At 35.8% G+C, this 21,248-nt stretch overlaps 1 protein-coding gene across 2 annotated transcripts in view; it reads left to right on the top strand.

The window, feature by feature from the left end:
* Positions 1–21,248, top strand: part of LOC110092499 (WD repeat-containing protein 36) — a 41,478-nt gene that overhangs the window by 15,720 nt on the left and 4,510 nt on the right. For both annotated transcript variants that reach the window (XM_020817071.2, XM_020817070.2), the window contains exons 12-18: positions 6,139–6,278; positions 6,547–6,759; positions 9,314–9,398; positions 9,723–10,017; positions 11,489–11,765; positions 11,942–12,164; positions 12,905–13,119. In XM_020817071.2, coding sequence (XP_020672730.1) covers positions 6,139–6,278; positions 6,547–6,759; positions 9,314–9,398; positions 9,723–10,017; positions 11,489–11,765; positions 11,942–12,164; positions 12,905–13,119 — 1,448 coding nt within the window. The remainder of the gene's footprint in view (positions 1–6,138; positions 6,279–6,546; positions 6,760–9,313; positions 9,399–9,722; positions 10,018–11,488; positions 11,766–11,941; positions 12,165–12,904; positions 13,120–21,248) is intronic.

Genomic DNA, 21,248 nt, shown 5'->3' on the forward strand with positions numbered 1-21,248 from the left:
TAACATGTGGTCTTAGCTATCACGAGCCACCTCGATATAGCTCATACACTAATGGGTCATATTGGGTCGAGTACATGATTGATCATTTGCTCTCAATCTTTTAATGGAGGGAATTTTTTTCTCATTTAATTCATATAAAACCTATTAAAATCCAACAATACATAAAATAAAACTTCATTCAGAATATATATATATAGAGAGAGAGAAAGAGAGAGTAAAAAGTCCAAAGTAATCCCCTGACTATTAGTAAATATCTAATTTAGCTACAAACTTTTATAATGTCTCAATTTAGTCTCCCGACTATTAGAAAATATTTTAGTTTGGTACCAAGTCCAAAAATAACAGTTAAAACTAACCCTAACAATTAAATGTGAGCGAATCTTAAGTAAAGGCGAAGATAGTGGTCCACTAGGAGTCACCACTGCGAGCCTAGGAACATCCAAGGAGTGAGATGACTGCAAAGGAATTGGGATTGAGCAGAGGAAGAGTTAATGAGTGCTGCATAATAAAAGCAAAGATAGGAGTGACAATGATTGAGATCAGAGGAAGAAAGCCACCTGAAGAGGAGAGAAGGTCATTAGTGAGCAAGAAAGAGAACATTGCCACTGCCATAAAAAGCTCGTCAACTACCATAGGGAAGCAGCAAAAGCATAGGGATGCCTCTGATAGGAAACACTAGTAGATCTCAAGTATTTCCTATTAATCTTCATAAAACAGTGAGAATTTTCCACAAAAATCCGCATAAAATCAGAAAAACAGTAGATAATTGTTATTATTTGATGAAATAGAAATGGAAAACAGCAAGATACAGTTGATTCTCAATTCAATAGGAGGATCGATCTCTCCCAAATCTCTAGACGTCGCTAGAGCCCAAAAAATCTAAACCTAAGAGAACTCAAATTTCAGCCAAACTCAAGATGCCCTAACCCTAGGAAAACAAACAATTTAATGCATACAATTCAAAAGGAAATCTCTAAACAGTCCCTACATTCAATTTCCCTTATAAATTTCCTCAAAAATCCTTCATAAAACGGCTCATGCATGCGTTCAGTGCATACAGGAGGCGGAGAAACCAGCCTCTATTCGCGTAGGCCGGTCCAGCAGGACAGGCTGGACCGATCCAATGGACCGGTCTAACAGCCTCATGCGCAAGAGCAAGGCAAGATGTGAAACCCACATGAGTCTGCAGTGGACGAACACAAAGGGCGCACAATAGTAAGGGATACTAGTGAAGAATGATTGTAGGGGAGCGCCCCTGATGGACCACCTACATGAGGGTTTCACACGAGGGATCGCAAACAATGTGAGTCACGAGTAATAAGATTAATCAAAATAACTTAAAGTTTCATTCTATCTATAAGATTTTGATCCTTGATAAGTAGATAAGGTTGCCATAATGTGGTGGATTATACATGGAGCTTCAGCACCTCTACTTCAAACAATCGCCATAAAACTGTTTCGCTAAGTTTCATCTTCATCTTGTTATGAAAGAAATTGGAGCACATACTCGTTCATTCAATCAATGAAGAGAAATAAAATTACTCCACAACGGGCTGAAGATTTAGTTTATGTGCATACAAACCTTCGGCTTCTCTCAAGGAAAACTCCAACTTATATGGAAGGAGACAACAGGATGTGGGATGTTGCTGGAGATGGATTTGAATCTCTTGAGGATATGAGAATATTAGAAATGGCTAATCTTTCACTTGATGAGCCTGAATTAGAAGCTATGATATTTGTTGAAGATGATATAGAAACTCAAAGACAAACCAATGAAGAAGCTAATCATATCATTCCTTCTATTGAATAGTTGAAATTTCATGTGCTGGACAATTTGTCTTCTTGTTTTTGTTGATGTACTAGACATTTAAATGTTTAATGCTTACTTTTATTTTAATTTTTTTGTCATTTCAAATATTACACTTTGATTACTTTCTTAATTTTTATATATTATTTATATATTATAATGCCGTATCTGCGCCGTATCCGTATCCTGTATTTTTAAGAATTGGCGTGTCCCTTATCCGTATCGTGTCGTATCCGTATCGGTGCAACATAGATCCAAGGGTTGTAGTTAGTCATAACTTTGACAAGCATGTGTCAAAGCTATAATACAAATATTTGTGTTTTTCTCACATTTGAGGCTGCAATCCCTTATGGTCATTCTATAAACTTCGAGTTTGAAGTCCCACGTTTTGGCTTTCATCTCGCTTGTGGTTGTAAGACCCACCTCTAGGCCTTTTGTCGAATGTAATTCCTAACCCAATTGACCTGTTTTGCTCTTATGCTAGTAAGCCTATCATGTCAAACCAATTAATTGGGTTGAAGCAAAGAGAACAAGCCCATTAAATCAAGCTTAATAATGAAGCCTTTCCACCAATATAAGACTCAATTTTGAGCTGGGTTCATGACAAAGAAACTAAACTTGAGCCGTCCATCAATGAGCTTTTATAAGGATATAAGTGATAGAGGTGAAGGTAGAGGCTTGTTGTATTGACTTGAGGTTTTGTTGTTAATGTGGGGTGGCTTAATGGAAGGTCAAGGGTTTGTATTTTGTAAATGGGAAAAGGATTGTGGCGGACTGGGTCTAAGTTTTTTTTCCTGTGTAATTAGGTAAGATGCTAAGAGGATAAGGCTAGGGTTCAGGACTTTTCGATTGATTGAGAGGTTTAAGTTGGGATTAGTGTTATAGATAACAGGTAGAATTTGATTTGGGCGGTCTAGGATTTTGGGATGCAAGACGAAAGAGTGGTAGCCAAGTGTTGTTAGAATTAGGCTTTAAACTATGTTGAAAGAGGGGGAAGTTGAAATGTAGTACGTTTAGGGTTTTAGGTTGGATATAGAGAGATGGAGAAAGAATTCCACACTAAAGAAATTTTAGACAGGTAGGAAGTCAGCATTTCATCCACCACAATGAGAGAACAATAAATTTAATTTTCTAGGAATAATATTCCATGAATTACAATTGCCATATATAGAGCATGAAAATTCAAAGTAATCTCATAAAAAGTGGGAAATAGCAAAGCATTGAAAGTTACCAGCCAATCAAACATAAAAAATGAAACCCCTTGACCTCTGGAAAGGTACTTCAATTTGCCTTAGAAAGAGAATGTGCCAACCAAACATGCATGGAAGGTGTAATCACTCCTTCAAATAGTAGAAATTGATTCAAATCGCCGTGGAAAAAGTTAGGGGTTAGCCAACAGTAGACAAAGTTGATACTCAAACTGATGCTGTGTTGTGGATACTCAAACAATAGACAAAGTTGAAGTCGTGGATAGGTTGACTGCGTATGAGGAACAATATATTTAAAAAAAGAGTGAGGTGCAAACACGGACTGACATCGAGATGCAAGACCATGAAAGGCACAATGGAGAAACTTTTATTCTTGAAAGTCGATATGATGAAGCAATGTTGCAGTATGTTGATCAACCTGTCCTAAATGAAGTAAACATGGAAGAAGAGAAGGTGAGGTAGCCAGAAGAACTACAATTGGGAACAACGGTCATGGAGGAAGCTGTTGATAAAGCCATTATAGCTCCTCAAAATATTGAAGGAAATATGTAACTTATATAGGATGAAAAACTTGAATTGATGAACCTAGCTGTGTCAAGTAAAGGTTTATCATCCATTATTTTTCTTGACAAGTATACTTTGGTTAGCAGTATTTTATCAAAAGATGTTGAGCTTTTTGAAAGAGTTGGTTCAACCACATATCATGAAAAACCTTATTTTGAGAAAAATCCTTCAATTATTGAAAAGATATTAACAAGTATTGCTAAAAGTAAACAGTTGTGTGAGACTTTGTCCCTTACTGTTCCTAATGATGCTGTGGATATCTGTACAACCCAAGCAAAATATGGAGTGCACCAATGACTCTTGGTTGGATGGAATGGACGTCCCCCTGACTGACTGTTGAAGATGAAGAGTTGCAGCTTCATCATCTTGATATCTCTCAGCATATGATTGAAGCGTTCTCATCAGGAGATGAGATTCTCCACATGGGGAGAATTGATGTAGGCAAAAAAACATTTCCTTGGATATTTAATGTTGGGCTGAAATTAGCTAACTGTGCTTGGCCGGCTGTTTGGTGTTTGGAGAATTTTGGCTGATTGGGGGCTGTTTTTTTGAGCTATTGGCTGCTTGGTTCCTGAGCTGCCGTGTTTCTTTCTTGGTGTCTGTTCGGCTCCTGGCTGTTCCGATTCTGGTTGGTCTTTTGAGGGGGCCTGGCTGCTCGGTTTGTAGTTCTGCTGTGTCTTTCCTCTGTTCTGGTTGGCTGAATGGGGCGGCTGCTTTGGGTATCTTTTGAGCTCCTTTCCCCTATTTAAATGAGATGGTGGCGGCTGTTGGGAGGTTGTTGAAGTGGATATTTGTCGCTTAAAACATGAGGGTTTTCTTTCAAAGCTTGAGAGGTTCTTCTTCCCTACTTCTTCTTCTAAGTCTTCTACATAGTTCTTCTCTCTACAAGTTACCCTTGCATTGTATCATTCTTCTTAAGTTTTTATAAGTTGCAGTGTGCCTTTGTTTTAATATTATTGTTATCTTGTTTATGTTTGTCTATGTTTTAAGAAAGGAAGGTTTTTTTTTTTTGCGCTATTATTTTGTTGCATCATAAGCCCATCAACCAAACATCAATTCATGCCCACCTCTTGTTTTTAGCATGAAACGAAACTCTTTGTTTCTTTGACACATTTCTAATAGTTAAGACCAAGCTCATTTGTATATGCTTACAATTATAGTAACTATATTGAATGATTAGTGGTAGTTCATGCCACAATTGTGTTATTGTTGTTTATATTTGGCATCTTTGAATCATAAGTGGCCATGGTGCACGGTTCCAAAACATTCATTGAACCTAGTATGAAAAATTCTTTACTAGGGAACTGGCCGATGACAACCTCAAAAGCATGTCTTCGACATATACTTCCATCCTTGTATGCTTAGATTACTTAGTGATATGTAATACATGGTTAATTGGGATCCTTGAATGTCACAACTCAAAGCTCGATGATGCAGGTAGATTGGGTCTATTGGTACCATAAGATCTTGATTGGTTTACCTCCAGTCCCCAACTAATCTCCTTTCAAGAAAAATTCAAACCTTAATACTAAATCAAAATCTAAGCAACCTATATATTCGAGAGTGCTCTCTTATATGATTGAGAGATGTAATTAACTATGGGGGAGCAAGCGTCCATAGGAAGTCACAGTATCAGATCTAAGTAAATCTAAATCCAACATCAAGAAAAACTTGATTAATTTAAACTAAATCCATCTCAAGAAAAATTACTCTCGAGTTTTTACAGATTAAGGGAGCTTGTGGAAGTGGTTGTTTTCGATAAGCAATTTGGGCATATGCTAGTTCTCTTTTTATTACCCATATTTGGGTATGCTAAAAACTCATCAGAAAAATATTGATGTTGTATTAGTCAGAATATAGGTTTGGTAGATATCATACATGAATATATTGTAGCCTGATGCAATTTTTAAGTTTATTTGTACTTATTTCTTATTTATCTAGAAATTTAGAATGAATTTCAATGAGTTCCAGCTTCTTGAAAAAAAAAAATGCTTCTCCAATATCTGTTTATTCGAAATATTTAAAATTTTCAATGCTTCGAGAATTGCTGTTGTTGATTGAGTTACGACTTTATCCATCTAGGAAGCATTTGATGGTTTGTTAAACTTGTTGGTCCCTTTATTTATGATACTATTTAATATCTGAAGTTTTCATAATCTAATACTTGTTCTTTGAATTTGATATCGTTTATTGTGTTATGTTTGTGTAATAAAGAAAAGTTTGTAGTAGTTGACTAATATGAATGGATTTGAACCAGACAATCACTTTCATTGAAGCAAAACACACTGTTAAAACCTAATTTTTTTTACTACCTGTTAATTATCTGTTTGCCACATTTTACAGTGCACCTAAGAGCTCTTAGTGGTCCATACTGAGGTTTTCAAACTTATAAATTATTTGGCTATTGCTGATTTTAAAAAGACTACAACATACAACACATATGCTTCAACGTCTTCCTCACTTGATTCTCTGTAGTATATATTTTTTAACATGCTAAAAATCATTATTAGATATAGTAAAATTTCTCTCCATTGATTGTCTATCATAAAACATTTTCAGCTGAGATTCGCGAGCGTGACTGGTGCAATGTTGTAACTTGCCACATGGATACCCCAAAGGCATATGTATGGCGTCTACAAAACTTTGTAATTGGTGAGCACATCCTCTCACCTTCTGCGAAGAACCAGACACCAATTAAGGTATGTTGTACTTATGTATTTAATTGGCAGAAATATATTGTCCCCCATTGCATGTTGTAAACAACTTGATAAATTTTAGATTGGAAAACTATGCTAGTTTATCATATATATGGTAAACCAAATGATAATTTGAAGTTTGAACTTTCTTATTTTACTAAATAAAAGAGGCAGTGCATTGCAAAAGCAATGGAGAAAGCATGGTTTTTTTTTAGTGTTTTACTTGAAATTTAGGTATTGATAATTCAGTTAAAATCGTTCTCTTTGACAGAGTTGTGCAATAAGTGCTTGTGGTAATTTTGCTATTTTGGGAACCGAGGGCGGATGGATTGAAAAGTTTAACCTACAATCTGGAATCAGTAGAGGCATTTATGTGGATACTTCTGGATCAAAAAGCTGTGCTCATTATGGAGAGGTGGTTGGAGTTGCCTGTGATACTACAAACACTATGATGATAAGTGCAGGTTATCAAGGTGACATCAAGGTTGTTCATCTTTTCAAAGTCAATTATTATTAAAAATAAATAGTTTCAATTGATTTTGTACACTAATGTATTGCCTAGAAAAAATATACTGATATTTGATTATGTAATTATTTGTTGAGTGCATATATATATATATATATATATATAATAATGTTTTGTATTTTATTTCTTTAGTATAATCTTTTCTTAGAAGATGATATTCAACAAAGATGGATGAGATATTTTGCTAAACTTTTTAATGAAGATTGTGAAAATAAGATTGACTATAGTGATATTAGCACCCTTAATGAAAATAAAGATTTCTGTTTTTATCGGCGTATTAGTAAAACTGAAGTTAGAGAGGCTTTAAAAAAAATGAAGGGTGGAAAAGCTGTTGGACCTGATGATATTCCAATAGAGGTGTGGAAATGCTTAGGAGATGAAGGAATTTCATGGCTTACTAAACTTTTTAATACTATTTTGAAGACTAAAAAGATGACAGATGAGTGGAGAATGAGTGTGTTAATTCATATTTTTAAGAATAAAGGTGATGCACAAGATTGTGCGAATTATAGAGGTATTAAGTTAATGTGCATACTTTAAAGCTTTGGGAGCGAGTTATGGAGCATAGGTTGCGGCGTGATACTAATGTTTCTCAAAATCAATTTGGATTCATGCCGGGTAGGTCGACTATGGAAGCCATACATTTATTAAGAGGTTTGATGGAGAAATATAGAGAAAATAAGGATGATCTACATATGATATTTATTGATTTAGAAAAAGCATATGATAAAGTTCTAAGAGAAGTGCTATGGAGAGTTCTTGAAAAGAAAGGAGTCAATAATGCTTATATTCAAATCATTAAAGATATGTATGCATGAGCTATTACTTGTGTTCAAACACAAGGTGGATTGACCAAGTATTTCCCTATTTCGGTTGGGTTACATCAAGGATCAGCCTTAAGCCCATATCTTTTTGCTTTAGTCTTGGATGTTCTCACTAGACATTTGCAAGAGGATGTACCTTGGTGTATGCTTTTTGCTGATGATATTCTTCTTGTTGATAAGACTAGAGAGGGAGTTGAAGGTAAACTTGAATTATGGAGGTCAACCTTAGAGTCTAAAGGTTTTCGCTTGAGTAGATCTAAAACGGAATATATGGAGTGTAATTTTAGTAGTAATAGACCTAGTGAGGGGATTGTGACTTTGGGCGATCAAGTCATTAATAAGAGTACACGTTTTAGATATCTTGGATCTGTTGTTCAGAGTGATGGTGAAATAGATGGAGATATTATCAGCAGAATTCAAGTTGGATGGTTGAAGTGGAGGAATGCATCGAGCTTGTTATGTGATAGAAATGTACCCCTCAAACTTAAGGGAAAATTCTATAAGATGGTAGTGAGGCCTGCAATGCTTTATGGTGCCGAATGTTGGCCATTAAAAGAGAAGCATAATACTAAGTTAAGTGTGGCAGAGATGAGGATGCTCAGGTGGATGAGTGGCTTTACCCTTAGAGATAGGATATGAAATGAGCATATAGGTGAAAAGGTTGGAGTAGCTCCAGTAGAAGATAAGATTAGAGAGAGTCGCCTTAGATGGTTTGGTCACATAAAACGGCGGCCTTCCGATGACCCGGTTAGGAGAGTAGAGGTATTATATTTGACTTATGTTAAGAAAGGTAGGGGTAGACCTAAAAAGACTTGGTTAGAAAATATTAGAAATGACATTTCTTTATTAGATTTAAATGTGAATTTAACTTTTAATAGGACACAATGGAGAAAAAGGATTCATGTAGCCGACCCCACGTAGTGGGATAAAGGCTTGATGTTGTTGTTGTTGTATAATCTTGCTAGGATTGTCTATTCATATGTCCTTGCTATTCTCATTTTGTTTTCTATTTGAACCTTTGTCATTGTTGATCTCCAAAACAAACGTCCAGTTACTGTGTTTCTAAGATAAGGTTCTTCTATGCGGTTTTCTTGAATGTTGGTTTTTAGCTCTTTATGCTGTGCCGGTTTGGGTTTCTGCTATGTGCACTTCTTCACAATTGCTCTCCCTATTTCTCGTGTTCACTCCTAGAAAGATTTTGTATAAACATGAGTTAGACATTGCTTTACATGCTTTATTGTACTTTATCATTGCTGCACACAATTTGGTTTGCCAATATGCTCGTCATTTCTAGGCAGTTGGTTTGCCGTTGTGAAATGGAGTATCTTTTCATCAAGGAATTTTTGTTTATTACATTCCGGGGGAAGCAAGAGTACTGAGAGATTATTGATTTATTCACTTTTCCTTCTAGATCTATGTGACCACCAATCAATATATGTTTAATTAGCTTGTTTTGTCGATGCATTTGTTCTTTTCCAGCTTTGATTCTATTTGCTGTTTTTGCTTTTATTCGATCATACAAGGATAATGGATCCATGGCATATTAGTAGTACTGTTAATGGTGTAATTGATTTAAATGTTTTCAAGTGTAGACATGTCTTTTTTTTGTTTGAATTTATGTGCACATATTGTACTATATGAATTTTGAACCCACTTGTCATAATTTTGAACCATTACTAAACATGCAGGTTTGGGATTTCAAAGCGTGTAAAGTAAAATCTAGGTTGGAGGTTGGTCGATCAGTTACAAAGATGGTGTACCAGAGAACAAATGGTAATGCATTTTCTTCCCACTTTGGGCGCTTTATAAGCATGCTCTCTAAAACCTTCTTTTGGGGTCTAATCATTCCAGTATGTTATGTTCACTGTTATGTTGGGTGTAATAAGAATGTCATGGATTTGAAATATCAACTATAATGGATTTGTGTAATTCTCTTCAAAAAAGTTTGAAAAATGGCATTGCTTCCCATAAACTCAGTAAACGTGAGAATCATAAGTATATAAAAATAAGCATGATTACTTCATTACTAGTCTAGCATGACATCAATATGGTTCGAGAAACTGTCTTTTAAAAATTTTCCTTTTCAATTCGTTACAGGTCTTTTGGCAACTGCAGCTGATGATATGGTTCTACGTGTGTTTGATGTTTTGTCACTTCTAATGGTTCGTAAGTTTGAAGGGCACACAGACCGTATCACTGATTTGTGTTTCAGTGATGATGGAAAATGGCTTTTATCGTCAAGCATGGATGGAAGTCTTAGGATTTGGGATGTCATCCTGGCTAGACAGATAGATGCTATATCCGTAGATGTCTCTATAACAGCAATTTCTCTGTCTCCTTCTATGGACATTTTGGCTACTTCTCACGTTGATCAAAACGGTGTCTATCTATGGTAATTCCCTTTTTTATTTGTTTAATTTTTCAAATGATTATATACCTAAAAAGGTTGGAGTAACTCCATTGGTAGATAAGTTTACAGAGAGTCACCTTAGATGACTTGGTCACATAAAATGTTAGTCAATGGTGTTGTTGGGAGAGTTAATGTATTTGGCCTATGTTAAGAAAGGTAAAAGGATACCTAAAAAAACTGGGTTAGAGTGTATTAAGAATGATTTTTTTGTTAAATTTAAATGAGAATTTGACTCTTAATTGGACGCAATGGAGAAAAATGATTCATGCAGCTGACCCCACATAGTAGGATAGAGGCTTATTGTTGTTGTTGTAATTTTTCAAACTAGTTTAGTGACAAAATCTAGTGGTAATAACTTGACATTTTATATTTTCTTAACTTTGTAATGAGGGTAAGACTCAAGATTGTAAATGAATTGAATTGAGTTGAATTGATTGCTACATTGTTCTACTTTTTGATTCTGAGTTCTAAACAAGCTTGATTATATGTAAGATGTTAATGATTAAGTTGTATAACTAAATTATTACACAAAATCTATCCCAAATTTTTATCAAAATTGACCTATTTACCTCATATTATTTTTAATATTTTTTGAATTAAAATGCCAATAAAAAATAATGTGGATTTTAAATTATTCCTTTAGCTATTGATGCATTTTTTCCATCTTATACCCCTTCCAATATATATATATATATAAATTTTGAAATTTGCAACATATGAGAAAAATGATAGAATGATAAATGAATAATCAAAATAAGCAATTATCATTAAATGGCTATTTTATCAATTTCTGACTGACTACTTTTCAAATAACAAGCAATCATATTCAAAAACATATATAAACATCTAGTAAAAGTTCAAGCCTTTCATTTAGATGTTAAGTTTTGTTCGAGGCTTTTCAATTATCTAAATGAGCGAGTTTTACATGAATGACTATTGAGTTATGCATTGAGGTTATAAGTTTGCTTATAGCCTTAGGTAAAGGTTTCTAAATGATGAACATTTAATCCGTAGCATTTCAAGAGATTCTTTGAACTAACAAGCATTTTTTGTGATTCTATGTGGCGGAATATGGGGAAAAAGATGGCAATTTGAACCTTATGTTAGCGATTGTTGTATATCCAGAGATTTAGTACATATCTTATGCTTGAATGCATTTATTGTTGACCAGAAAATTCAAATGTAACATTGATCACATCTAACAATTATGTTTTTCCTAAATGTACTTATTAGCCGGCACATCTATTTCCAAATGATTCTCTTTCTATTCTCCTACGTTAATGCATTTTGTTATTGGAAATTCAATATGGCCTTGTTCTTCTTATTGTTATTTTATTTTCTTTTGTGATCTTCATGTTTCATAAAGGATCCTAAATTAGATGTTTTTATAAACTTACTTTGCCCGCATATTTTCAAGTTAGAAACTTGTGATTTAAATTTCTTTTGAGTGTAGGGTTAATCAGGTATTGTTCTCTGGATCATTGGATGTTGACTCCTTTGCAAGTGGGAAAAAAGTTAGAAATGTTCAAATGCCATCTGTTTCTTCAACGCAAAGATCGGAAGATGGAGAAGATAGAAGAGAAGAAACCCATTGTGCTTTGGCAAATCAACATCTCATAATTGAAGAGTTTTCTAGTTCACATTTTAATCACCAAATACCTGACCTTGTCACGCTTTCCTTGCTCCCAAAGAGCCAGTGGCAAAGTCTTACTAATTTAGACATTATAAAGGTTTGTACTTATTTTTATTTTGGATGGTTTTTTTATTTGAAGCTACTTCTGTAGTTGTGCTTTTTATTTGATGGAATATGTTAGAAATTATTTTCCCTGAAAGTTTTGGTATTTTAAGTTTTTGACAAGAGTGCAATTCTATTTTGGTTTTTTAGTAAATTCTTCATAAATTTCAGGTCCGAAACAAGCCAATTGAGCCTCCGAAGAAGCCAGAAAAAGCACCCTTTTTTTTGCCCTCTGTACCTTCCCTTTCTGGAGAAATATTGTTTAAGTCTAATGAAGTCACAAATGGCAAAGCAAAAGATACAGAAGTTCAGGAACCGGCACAAAACTTCAAAAAACTTGATCTATCCTCCCCATTTTGTCAGCTATTGCAATCTTGTGCAGATACAAAAGATTGTAAGCATATTTATGATTTTTCAATTAGAAAAAGAAAAAAAAAAATTATGATTTTTCAATGTACTTATAATTTTTTCTCCTTAAAACCTACTCGTTTTGTTTGTCACATCTTTACTTCACTATATCGCATTCTACTTTTTAAACCTGATTTCACGTGTCTGAAGGGAAAAAACTTGAGTTCAATGTTCTTAATGGGAGGTTTTAGGATATTTTAATTTTTCTTAAAAAATTTTTCAGCTGAAATATATATGTATATTTGACAAGGGAAATATGCAGTTCATTCTTGTGTTTTTCTTTTCTAGAGTTTTAGGATGAGGATATAGTTGTGTACTTATTGCTAACATTTTTATTACAGATTTTGTCTTTATAGTTTTTTCTTCCCCTTTAGAAGCTGTTTTATGTTTTTAATTTTATTTATGGATGCATCTTCACAAGCAAGACATTGACCTAATTTGATAATTTTGTCATTAACATCGAAGTAACTGTTTTGTTTTGTAAGTGATGTAGATTTTGGTTGGTGTCTAATGGTATGCATCTTCCAGCAAGTTATGTTTATCTCAAGTGAAGGCATAGTGGAGAAGTTCATTATTGTATTCGTTATCAATACATTTATGCCTTTTCTTTTCGTTTGTTTTGCTTATATTCTTAGTTTTATTACTGCACTATAGTCACAGTGAGCACAATCTTTCCATGTTCTGGTAATTTTGCTGAACTTGTTTGGATTCATTCACCTGTTGCAGTTTCAGCTTTCACAGAATACATCAAAGGTTTACCACCATCAACCCTTGATATGGAGCTTCGTGTTCTTCAAATATTAGAAGATGAGGACGACAAAAGCCTAAACCAAAGACCAGAATTGCATTCGATTGGATTGCTATTGGATTATTTTGTTTACGAGCTTTCCTGCAAGAATAACTTTGAATTTATTCAAGCTGTCATTAAGTTGTTTCTTAAGGTATGCTGTACTTTCAATGTGCAACCAGTCTTATTTTAAATCCTCTTCAATAGAACGATAGAAACTTAATGAACTTGGAGGCATGTATTTTGCTTCCTTTTTGGAACCGTGTATTTGTATTATTTGATTGAAATGATTGGAAGTTAAATCTCATGTACTGTTTAAAAATCCTAGGTAGATGTTATTGTTAACTCCAATGTCTAAGCATTTTAGGCTTAAACATGTCATCCCTGAGGACCCTGAACCTCCTTTAACTGTCCCTCTAGTAGATTAGCTAAGCTTCTATGCACAACACTGAATGCAGCAGAGACTTGCTGGATTCTATAAATCTAGTGGCTTTCTAATTAGGATTGATTTCCTTGCCATTGTTTTTTTTAGTTCGGAAGTGTTTTTAGCATTTGCAACACAAACTGATGCGATCAATACTTTATGTCATGTTCATTTTATTTTTATTTGAACTCTATTGTAATGTGGATTTTATGTTTTATGTTTTCCCCAATGATGGAAGGCAATCGATGATCATGATTAGGTTAGTGTGCTCTTTGATCATGTCCACCATTAGATTGCTAGCATCCTTGGTTCCTTGGGTATTTGATGTGATCTGCATTTCATCTTGGGCTTGGCCCATTAGCCGTCGGCTGCTTGGTGTTTTGAGTGATGTAGCTGATTGGGAATTAGCCTTTTGTTTTGTGCATGTTGGGATCCTGGCCGAGGGCCTCCTGGCTGTTTCGCTCCCCTCGTTGTTCGGTTCAGCCGTGCCTTTTTGCTTGGGATTCCTCCTTGGCTGTTCGCTTTTTGTTGTACCTTTTTCCCAAGGGTTTTCCTGTTTTTGGTTGGCTGTTTGGGCGACTGTTTGGGTGTCCTTTGGGCTGCTTCTTTCCTATTTATAGGAGCAGATTTTTGCTGTTGGAGTTGGTTGAAGATTGATAAGTGTTTAAAACCTGAGGGTTTTTCTTCTTAAAGCTTGAGAGCTTCTTCTCCACCTATTTCTTCTTCTAAGGCTTCTACCTATTTCTTCTCTACACAAGTTACCATCCATTGTATCTTTCTTCTCTTCTAATGTGAAAGTGTTGTTGGGGGCTGGTTTGTTAGTATTTGTCGGAGGAGTTCATAAGGAGTTTGAGCCGAATTTGCTGTGGTGGTCCATGGGTTTGCATGTCCTTGAGCACTCTAATTTTCTATTCGTATCGTACATGTGAGATGACCACTAGTTGGTTGTTCTGAGGGGATTTATTTTAGTTTTAAAAATATTTACTTTATTTAGTTTCTTTATATTCTAGTTTTGTTCTTTGATTCTTTTTAAATTTTCTTTTATGTTTCTTGAGTCAAACTTATTTGTTGGTGGTTGTTCACCTGTTTTGAATTGAGTTGTGTTCTGCTTTCATTGGTGTTCTCCTTGGGCTTTTAACGTGCTAGTTCCCATCACAAACACGGACATGTGGGTATGCTTGTCTGCTCCTTTTTTTTTTTCTTTTTCTTTGGGGTTTTGGGTTGGTGGAAATTTCATATGTATATCCACATTTTAGAGCAGCATTTCCATTTTAAGATTTCAAATTTATTTTTTTTGGTATGCTCTCGGTGCCGAGAGAAATAAATGAGTGCCCATTTTGCAAGTTCAATAGATGCATTTTTATGAGAAAAAAGATTGTGCAAAACTATCTTTATCATTGTCATCATTAGCTTGAACCCAACTATTTGGGGCTAACTTTAAGATTCCTTCTGTATTCATCTTTGTGAGTATTGTGTGAGGTTTTAAGCCTACTCCGTCCTTCATTTTTGTGCAACTTCGATCCTAGCTACTTTTGATTTACCCCTTTTTTTTCCTAACCATTTAATATTAATTTTATTTACATGCATTATTGCTTCATCTTTTTTATCTTTTGTTGTATTTAACCAAACCACAAATCTATTTTTTATTGATTGGCAATCTATTGTTTCTAGTCTTGTTGAATATTAATTTTAATATTCTCCTTTTTCGACATTCAACTTGACTATTAATGACCTATTTACTACCCAAACTTTGACCCATATCATGATTAATCTAATTGCACTTTTATAACAGTTATCATTACTCTATATTATATTATGGTTGCTCAATGTTCGTGAGGTACTACATTTTAATTGTTGAATTTTAAGTGTAGAAGTTATACCCTCATCTATATCTTCATCATTTTGTATAATAGTGATAGGAAGTGCTTGCAGAAATTTAGAAAAAGCCTTGATTGAAATCAGATTTCAACATTTTCAATTTTCAGAAAACCAATTACTAGAAAACCAAGAATAGAACACACAAGAACATTTTTTTATTGAAAGTTTTATGAATGAAAAGACAAGATACAAGTGGATCTTCAATTGGAGAGGAAGATCCGACTCTCCCAAATCTCTAGCTGCCGGCTAGAGCCCAAACACCCTAAGAATAATCTAATTTTAGTAAATAACACATATTGCTTAATTAATCCCCTCTAAACCAGTCCTCAAATCAACTACCATTTTAGCCTTCTTCAATTAGAAAATATTTCTTAATTAATCCCCTCCAAATTAACCCCCAAGAGCCGGTCTAGAAAAGGACCGACAGGACCGGTCTTGGAGGGAGCCGATGTAACAAATAGATCTAAGAAAAATCCATCATATTTCAATATCACTAGATCTTTTTGTAATAATTATTGATTACTAGTAATATCTACCTATTAAACAACATATAATATGCCCGAATTTTGCTTTATTAATTTTAATCATTTTAGTTTTTTAAAATTTTCTCCATAGTTCTAATGTTTCTCTTATTTCTTTATTAAAAATCTTATTGATTAAAAATCTATCATTTGCACTTAGCATTCACCAAGTTACATAACTTTAGATAGCTTTTGTAGGCATCTCCCATAACTAAGATAAAAAAGATACAAATATTATATTAAGGATTTCTATGATGATTGCTAATTACTGGACTACTCCATGTCTACCTCTAATAGCAATTAATGCTCTATCATGCGTACCATTAATAAGTTCATTATAGTTTAGACCTGCGCATGCGCCCTCCTTTTTTTTTCCTTAATGCACTCATAATAAATTTCTATCGATTGAGTCCAGTTAAAAATCCAGAGATATTAAACGGAGGCCTTCCAATGACCCGGTTATGAAAGTTGAGGTATTAGATTTGACTTATGTTAAGAAAGGTAGAGGTAGACCTAAAAAGACTTGGTTAGAAAATATTAGAAATGATATTTCTTTATTAGATTTAAATGAGAATTTGATTTTTAACTGGACTCAATGGAGAAAAAGGATTAATGTAGCCGACCCTAGGTAGTGGGACAAAGGCTTGATGTTGTACTTTTATAGTGCTTTTGCCACAATTTTTATAATGGAACTTGCCATAGTATCCCATATCAAGTTTTGCTTAAGTTTAGATTCTAATTTACCTTCATTAACAACTATGATTAACAATTTCTTGTCTTGCAAGTTTCATCATCTTTTTTTGGTGCAATTATTTTTTTAATAATGTTGTTTATTCCTTGATTATGCATATTCATAATTTGTACTCTTTAAATAGTAAAACTTTTGCTTGGATTTATTTAAGTTAGAAGGAATCTATTCATGATTTCATCGCTCCACTTCAGAAGTTACTAATTGCTAATATCTATCCTTGAAGCATGCTATTGATGTTGGGAGGGCATTTGATAAATATAACTTCCATAGCCCATCTAATTAAATGTTAATATTAGGGTGATTGCTTTTTTAGTTAATTTATTATAAGGATATTAGAAATGTAATTATTAGTTATGCACCTTGAATTGGATTAGAAGATATTTTGATTAACAAATTTTGAAAAGAAATGCATGAACTATCACAACATTTGCATGAAGAATTGAAGGTAAATTGGAGGAGATTTTATTATCACTTATTTTGAATGTTAAATAGCAATCCTCATTGTTGTGGGATTTTAAAAACTTTTGTGCAGTTTTAAATCTATATTAATTTTTAACTACATTCAACTAATTGATGTGATATAGTAAACTTATATTTTTTCAAAGCATGTTTTCTAACTTCAAGTAACCAAATGAGACCTTAAAGTAGTGATTTTGATTGAATTTGAGCGCTACGCATAAAAGAAATTGATACTCAAAATTTTTATTGCTATAGTGCGAATTTTAAGTCAAATTGTGTGTTGACCCCCTCCCGTAGCCAGCAAAGCAGAACAAAAAAAAAAAAAAAATTTCAAAAAAAAAAAAAAAAAAAAAAGAGAAGAAAGTTCAAATCTTACCTGCTCCCTGTCGAACCACGTCGCACGACGTCCGCACCCTTCGCACGTCGCTCGCACGATCGACGTCGCATCCGCCACGACTCTGCACGACGAGCTTCTCGCATCGTTAAATGGACACAGAAAGCGAGGCCTTCGACCTCTCTTACTCGATTACTCTCTCCGTTCTTTCCTGGCTTTCTCCCGATTCCCTGCTTCTTCATCCCGTGAGAGAGAGAGAGAGAGAGAGAGAGAGAGAGAGAGTTTGGGTAATGTTGACGCCGCCTCACACACGACCTCACACGATCCTCGCGTCGTTAAAATGAAACCGAGCTCGTCATTCGCGCGCCCTAGCTTTCTCCCGATCTTCCTCGCGCCGCTCTCCCTACCTCTCCGATCCACCTTCTGCTCTCTTGATCCCCTGCTTCTTCATCCCGTGAGAGAGAGAGAGAGAGAGAGAGAGAGGGGGGGAGAGAGAAAGGGATTTCCTCTTCCCTTACTTGAGCCGATCTCCTCTCCAACGACCGAGCTCATTCTATTCCGAACCCGCCTTCTCCCTCTGCCTTTGTCCAATCCAGCTCCAACCTGAACTCCTATGATGATCCCTACGAATGCCTGTTGATTGAGATGGCAATATGGGAGACCAGCAATCAAAGATCTGCCTTTATAAACAAGTACAATCAGCAAAATCACTCGAGATTGGTGAAAGGGTGGATATGATGCAGAAACAATGGGTCTTCTACAAATATTTTCAGGAGGTTGTAGTAGACGCAGCGGGCCCCTGCAAATGGATACTTGTGGATAACAACAGTTTCTTGTAAGTACAATGATCACTGTGGACACAAGTATGGATATCACCTACGATAGTGGTGATCAAGATCTTCAAGTACGTTGAGTATAAGGGCGACTCGATGTACGAAGAGGGACACCTCCTGGCAGAATCGAAAAGGAAGTTTGAACAAATTAGAACCAAACTTCTTGGTGTTCCAAAGTCTCTTCTTATTTCTATACTTAAGAAGAAAACAGTTATGGTGTCTACAAACACTAGAAATAACAAGTCCACTACACCGATGATCTCCAAAAGAGTTCTTTGCAAAGTAACAAACTTCAAAGTCCAGAAGAATTTCCCCGGTGAATGAGAAAGGGGGAGTCAACATCAGGACCTCAACGCCACCGAATCTACAACACTTATGCAAGCAGAAAGAATGCGTCTACAATTTACAATGCAATGCCACCAGATTTACAACACTTATGCAAGCAGACATAAGGCGTTTACAATCCATAATGCCACGCCACCGGATCCGCAACATTCGTACTAGCGGACAGAAGGCGTGTATAAGTTCTCAAATGAAAGGTTCTATGCATCCAAATGGTAGTTACTTGCACAACTAAAATTATTTCAAAGTACCCCTACACCTGCACTATAGTTTGTATACACATAGGTACACAATGGGGTACCTCCAAATCAATGAAATTCTCGACCCACATGGGCTCCGGCGAGCATGTCATTGGTACACACATGACGTCTAGGGATGCTGCATGGGTCAATAAGTGAATTCTTGTTCGAACACGATCCTTCTATACGGATCTATAGGAGTCTACAGGGTTCAAACCTTCAAACAAATACACGGTTGTGGTGACTAGTATATTTGTTTTAACACATTCATATTAGGCCTTCAAGGCCTATAATCAAAAGAATTCACTAAACAAAAGGCACGAAGCCTACGAAACCCGATCGTCCTAAGCATGTAAATAGGAGTAGACAAGGTTCAAACCATCGGATAAATATGTGGTCATGAAGTCGACCGGAAAACTTATCTTATACATTCATATTAGGCCTTCAAGGCCTTCAATAAAGAAAATTCATTAACAAAGGCACAGAATCTACGAGAAACCCGATCCTCGATCAACAGCTTGGCCGAGTTGACAAGGTTCAATCAAATAAAGAGAAATGAACCTAAACACCCCGATGATGGCCATGTTGAATGTAAATCTCAACCGGATGGGTAAATTTCGGGCATCTTTCAAATGTCTCCCAAAAGTCCATTTCTCAAAATCCCAAAAAAAAATATTTAAAATTTGAAATAAATCCATCAATAACTTAAAGCAAAATCCATCCACCCTCCTCAAACAGTTTGCTGAGGTGGACAAATTAAAATTTACTTCAGCTCACAAAAGAGTTAAATGTCTAGTCGAAAATATCACTAGGATTCATTCTCAAATAATCTCCTGCCAATAAGGACGTGGGACGTGTCCTCTAACCGGTAGTTTTGTCGCCAAATGGCACCATAGGATAAACGGTTATGACGACCCGGGGCCCTCTGAACCGAGTGGTTTTGCCACTAAATGGCACCACGAAATACTGGTTATGGCTAGAGCTAATACGCTCCTTATTGGCATCAAATCCTTGAGATATGAATCAATAGGATATGATCGATAGGGCACAAAGTCCTTTGTTAGCTAAGGTGGATCCATATTTGTCCCCTTAGGCAAATACTCACCCCAGGTCTACAAGGTCCCCTTGGACGAAGAAACCCATGGCTGCCGACAAGGATCCTTCTGTCAGGTTGGGTCGACTACCTCCTCTGACTAAGTAGACCAGGGACCATACAAAAGGTACATTCCCTGGCAGAATCGGAAAGGAAGTTTGAACAAATTAGAACTAAACTTCCTGGTGTTCCAAAGTCTCTTCTTAGTTCTATACTTAAGAAGAAAACAGTTCTGGTGCCCACAAACACTGGCAATAACAAATCCATTACACTGATGATCTTAAAAAGAGTTCTCTACAAAGCAACAAACTTCAAAATCCAGAAAGTCCATCCCCGGTGAATGAGAAAGGGGGGTCAACATCAAGGCCTCCACGCCACCGGATATGCAACATTCGTATAAGCAGACAGAAGGCGTCTAAAAACTATAACGCCACACCACCAGATTGGCAACATTCGTACAAGCAGACAGAAGGCGTCCAAAAACTATAACGCCACGCCACCGGATCCGCAACATTCGTACAAGCAGACAGAAGGCGTCCAAAAACTATAACGCCACGCCACCAGATCCGCAATTTCTATGCAAGCGGACAAAAGGCGTTTACAAATACTTTCAAAATACCCCTGCACGTGCACCGTAGCTTGTATACACATAGATACACAAAGGGGTATGTCAAATCAATAAAATTTCCAAACACTCGTATGGGCCCCGACGAGCGTGTTATTGGTACACACATGACGTCCAGGGATGCTGTGCGGGTCAATAAGTGAATTCTAGTTCGAACCTGATCCTTCTATACGGATCAACATAAGTCGTCAGGGTTCGAACCTTCAGACAAAATACACGGTTGTACTGACCAGTGTATTTATTTTAATACATTCATATTAGGCCTTCAAGGCCTATAATCGAGAGAATTCACTAAGGCACAAAGCTTACGAAACCCGATCCTCTATCGACAGCTCGACAGAGTTGACAAGGTTCACCCACAAACTGCAAATATTTTCAAATGGAAAAGACCCCATGAACACCCTGATGATGGCCGTGTTGAATGTAAATCTCAACCGGAGGGGTTAATTTCGGGCTTTTTTCAAATGCTCCCAAAATTCCATTCAAAATCCAAATTTCATAAATCCTAAAGTCTAGATATTTAAAATCTGAAATAACTCCATCAATCACTCAAAGCAAAATTCATCCACCTTCCGCAACAGTTTACTGGTGTGGACAAATCAAAATCTACTTCTGCTCACAAAGAGCCAAATGCCTAGTCAAATATATCACTAGGATCCATTCTCAAAAAATCTCTTGCCAATAAGGACGTGGTACGTGTCCTCTAACCGACGGTCTGCCGCCAAATGGCATCGCAGGATAAACGGTTATGACGGCCCGGGGCCCTCTGAACTGAGTGGTTTTG

Source organism: Dendrobium catenatum, unplaced genomic scaffold (assembly GCF_001605985.2).
Source record: "Dendrobium catenatum unplaced genomic scaffold, ASM160598v2 fragScaff_scaffold_9, whole genome shotgun sequence".
Classification (NCBI taxonomy): domain Eukaryota; kingdom Viridiplantae; phylum Streptophyta; class Magnoliopsida; order Asparagales; family Orchidaceae; genus Dendrobium; species Dendrobium catenatum.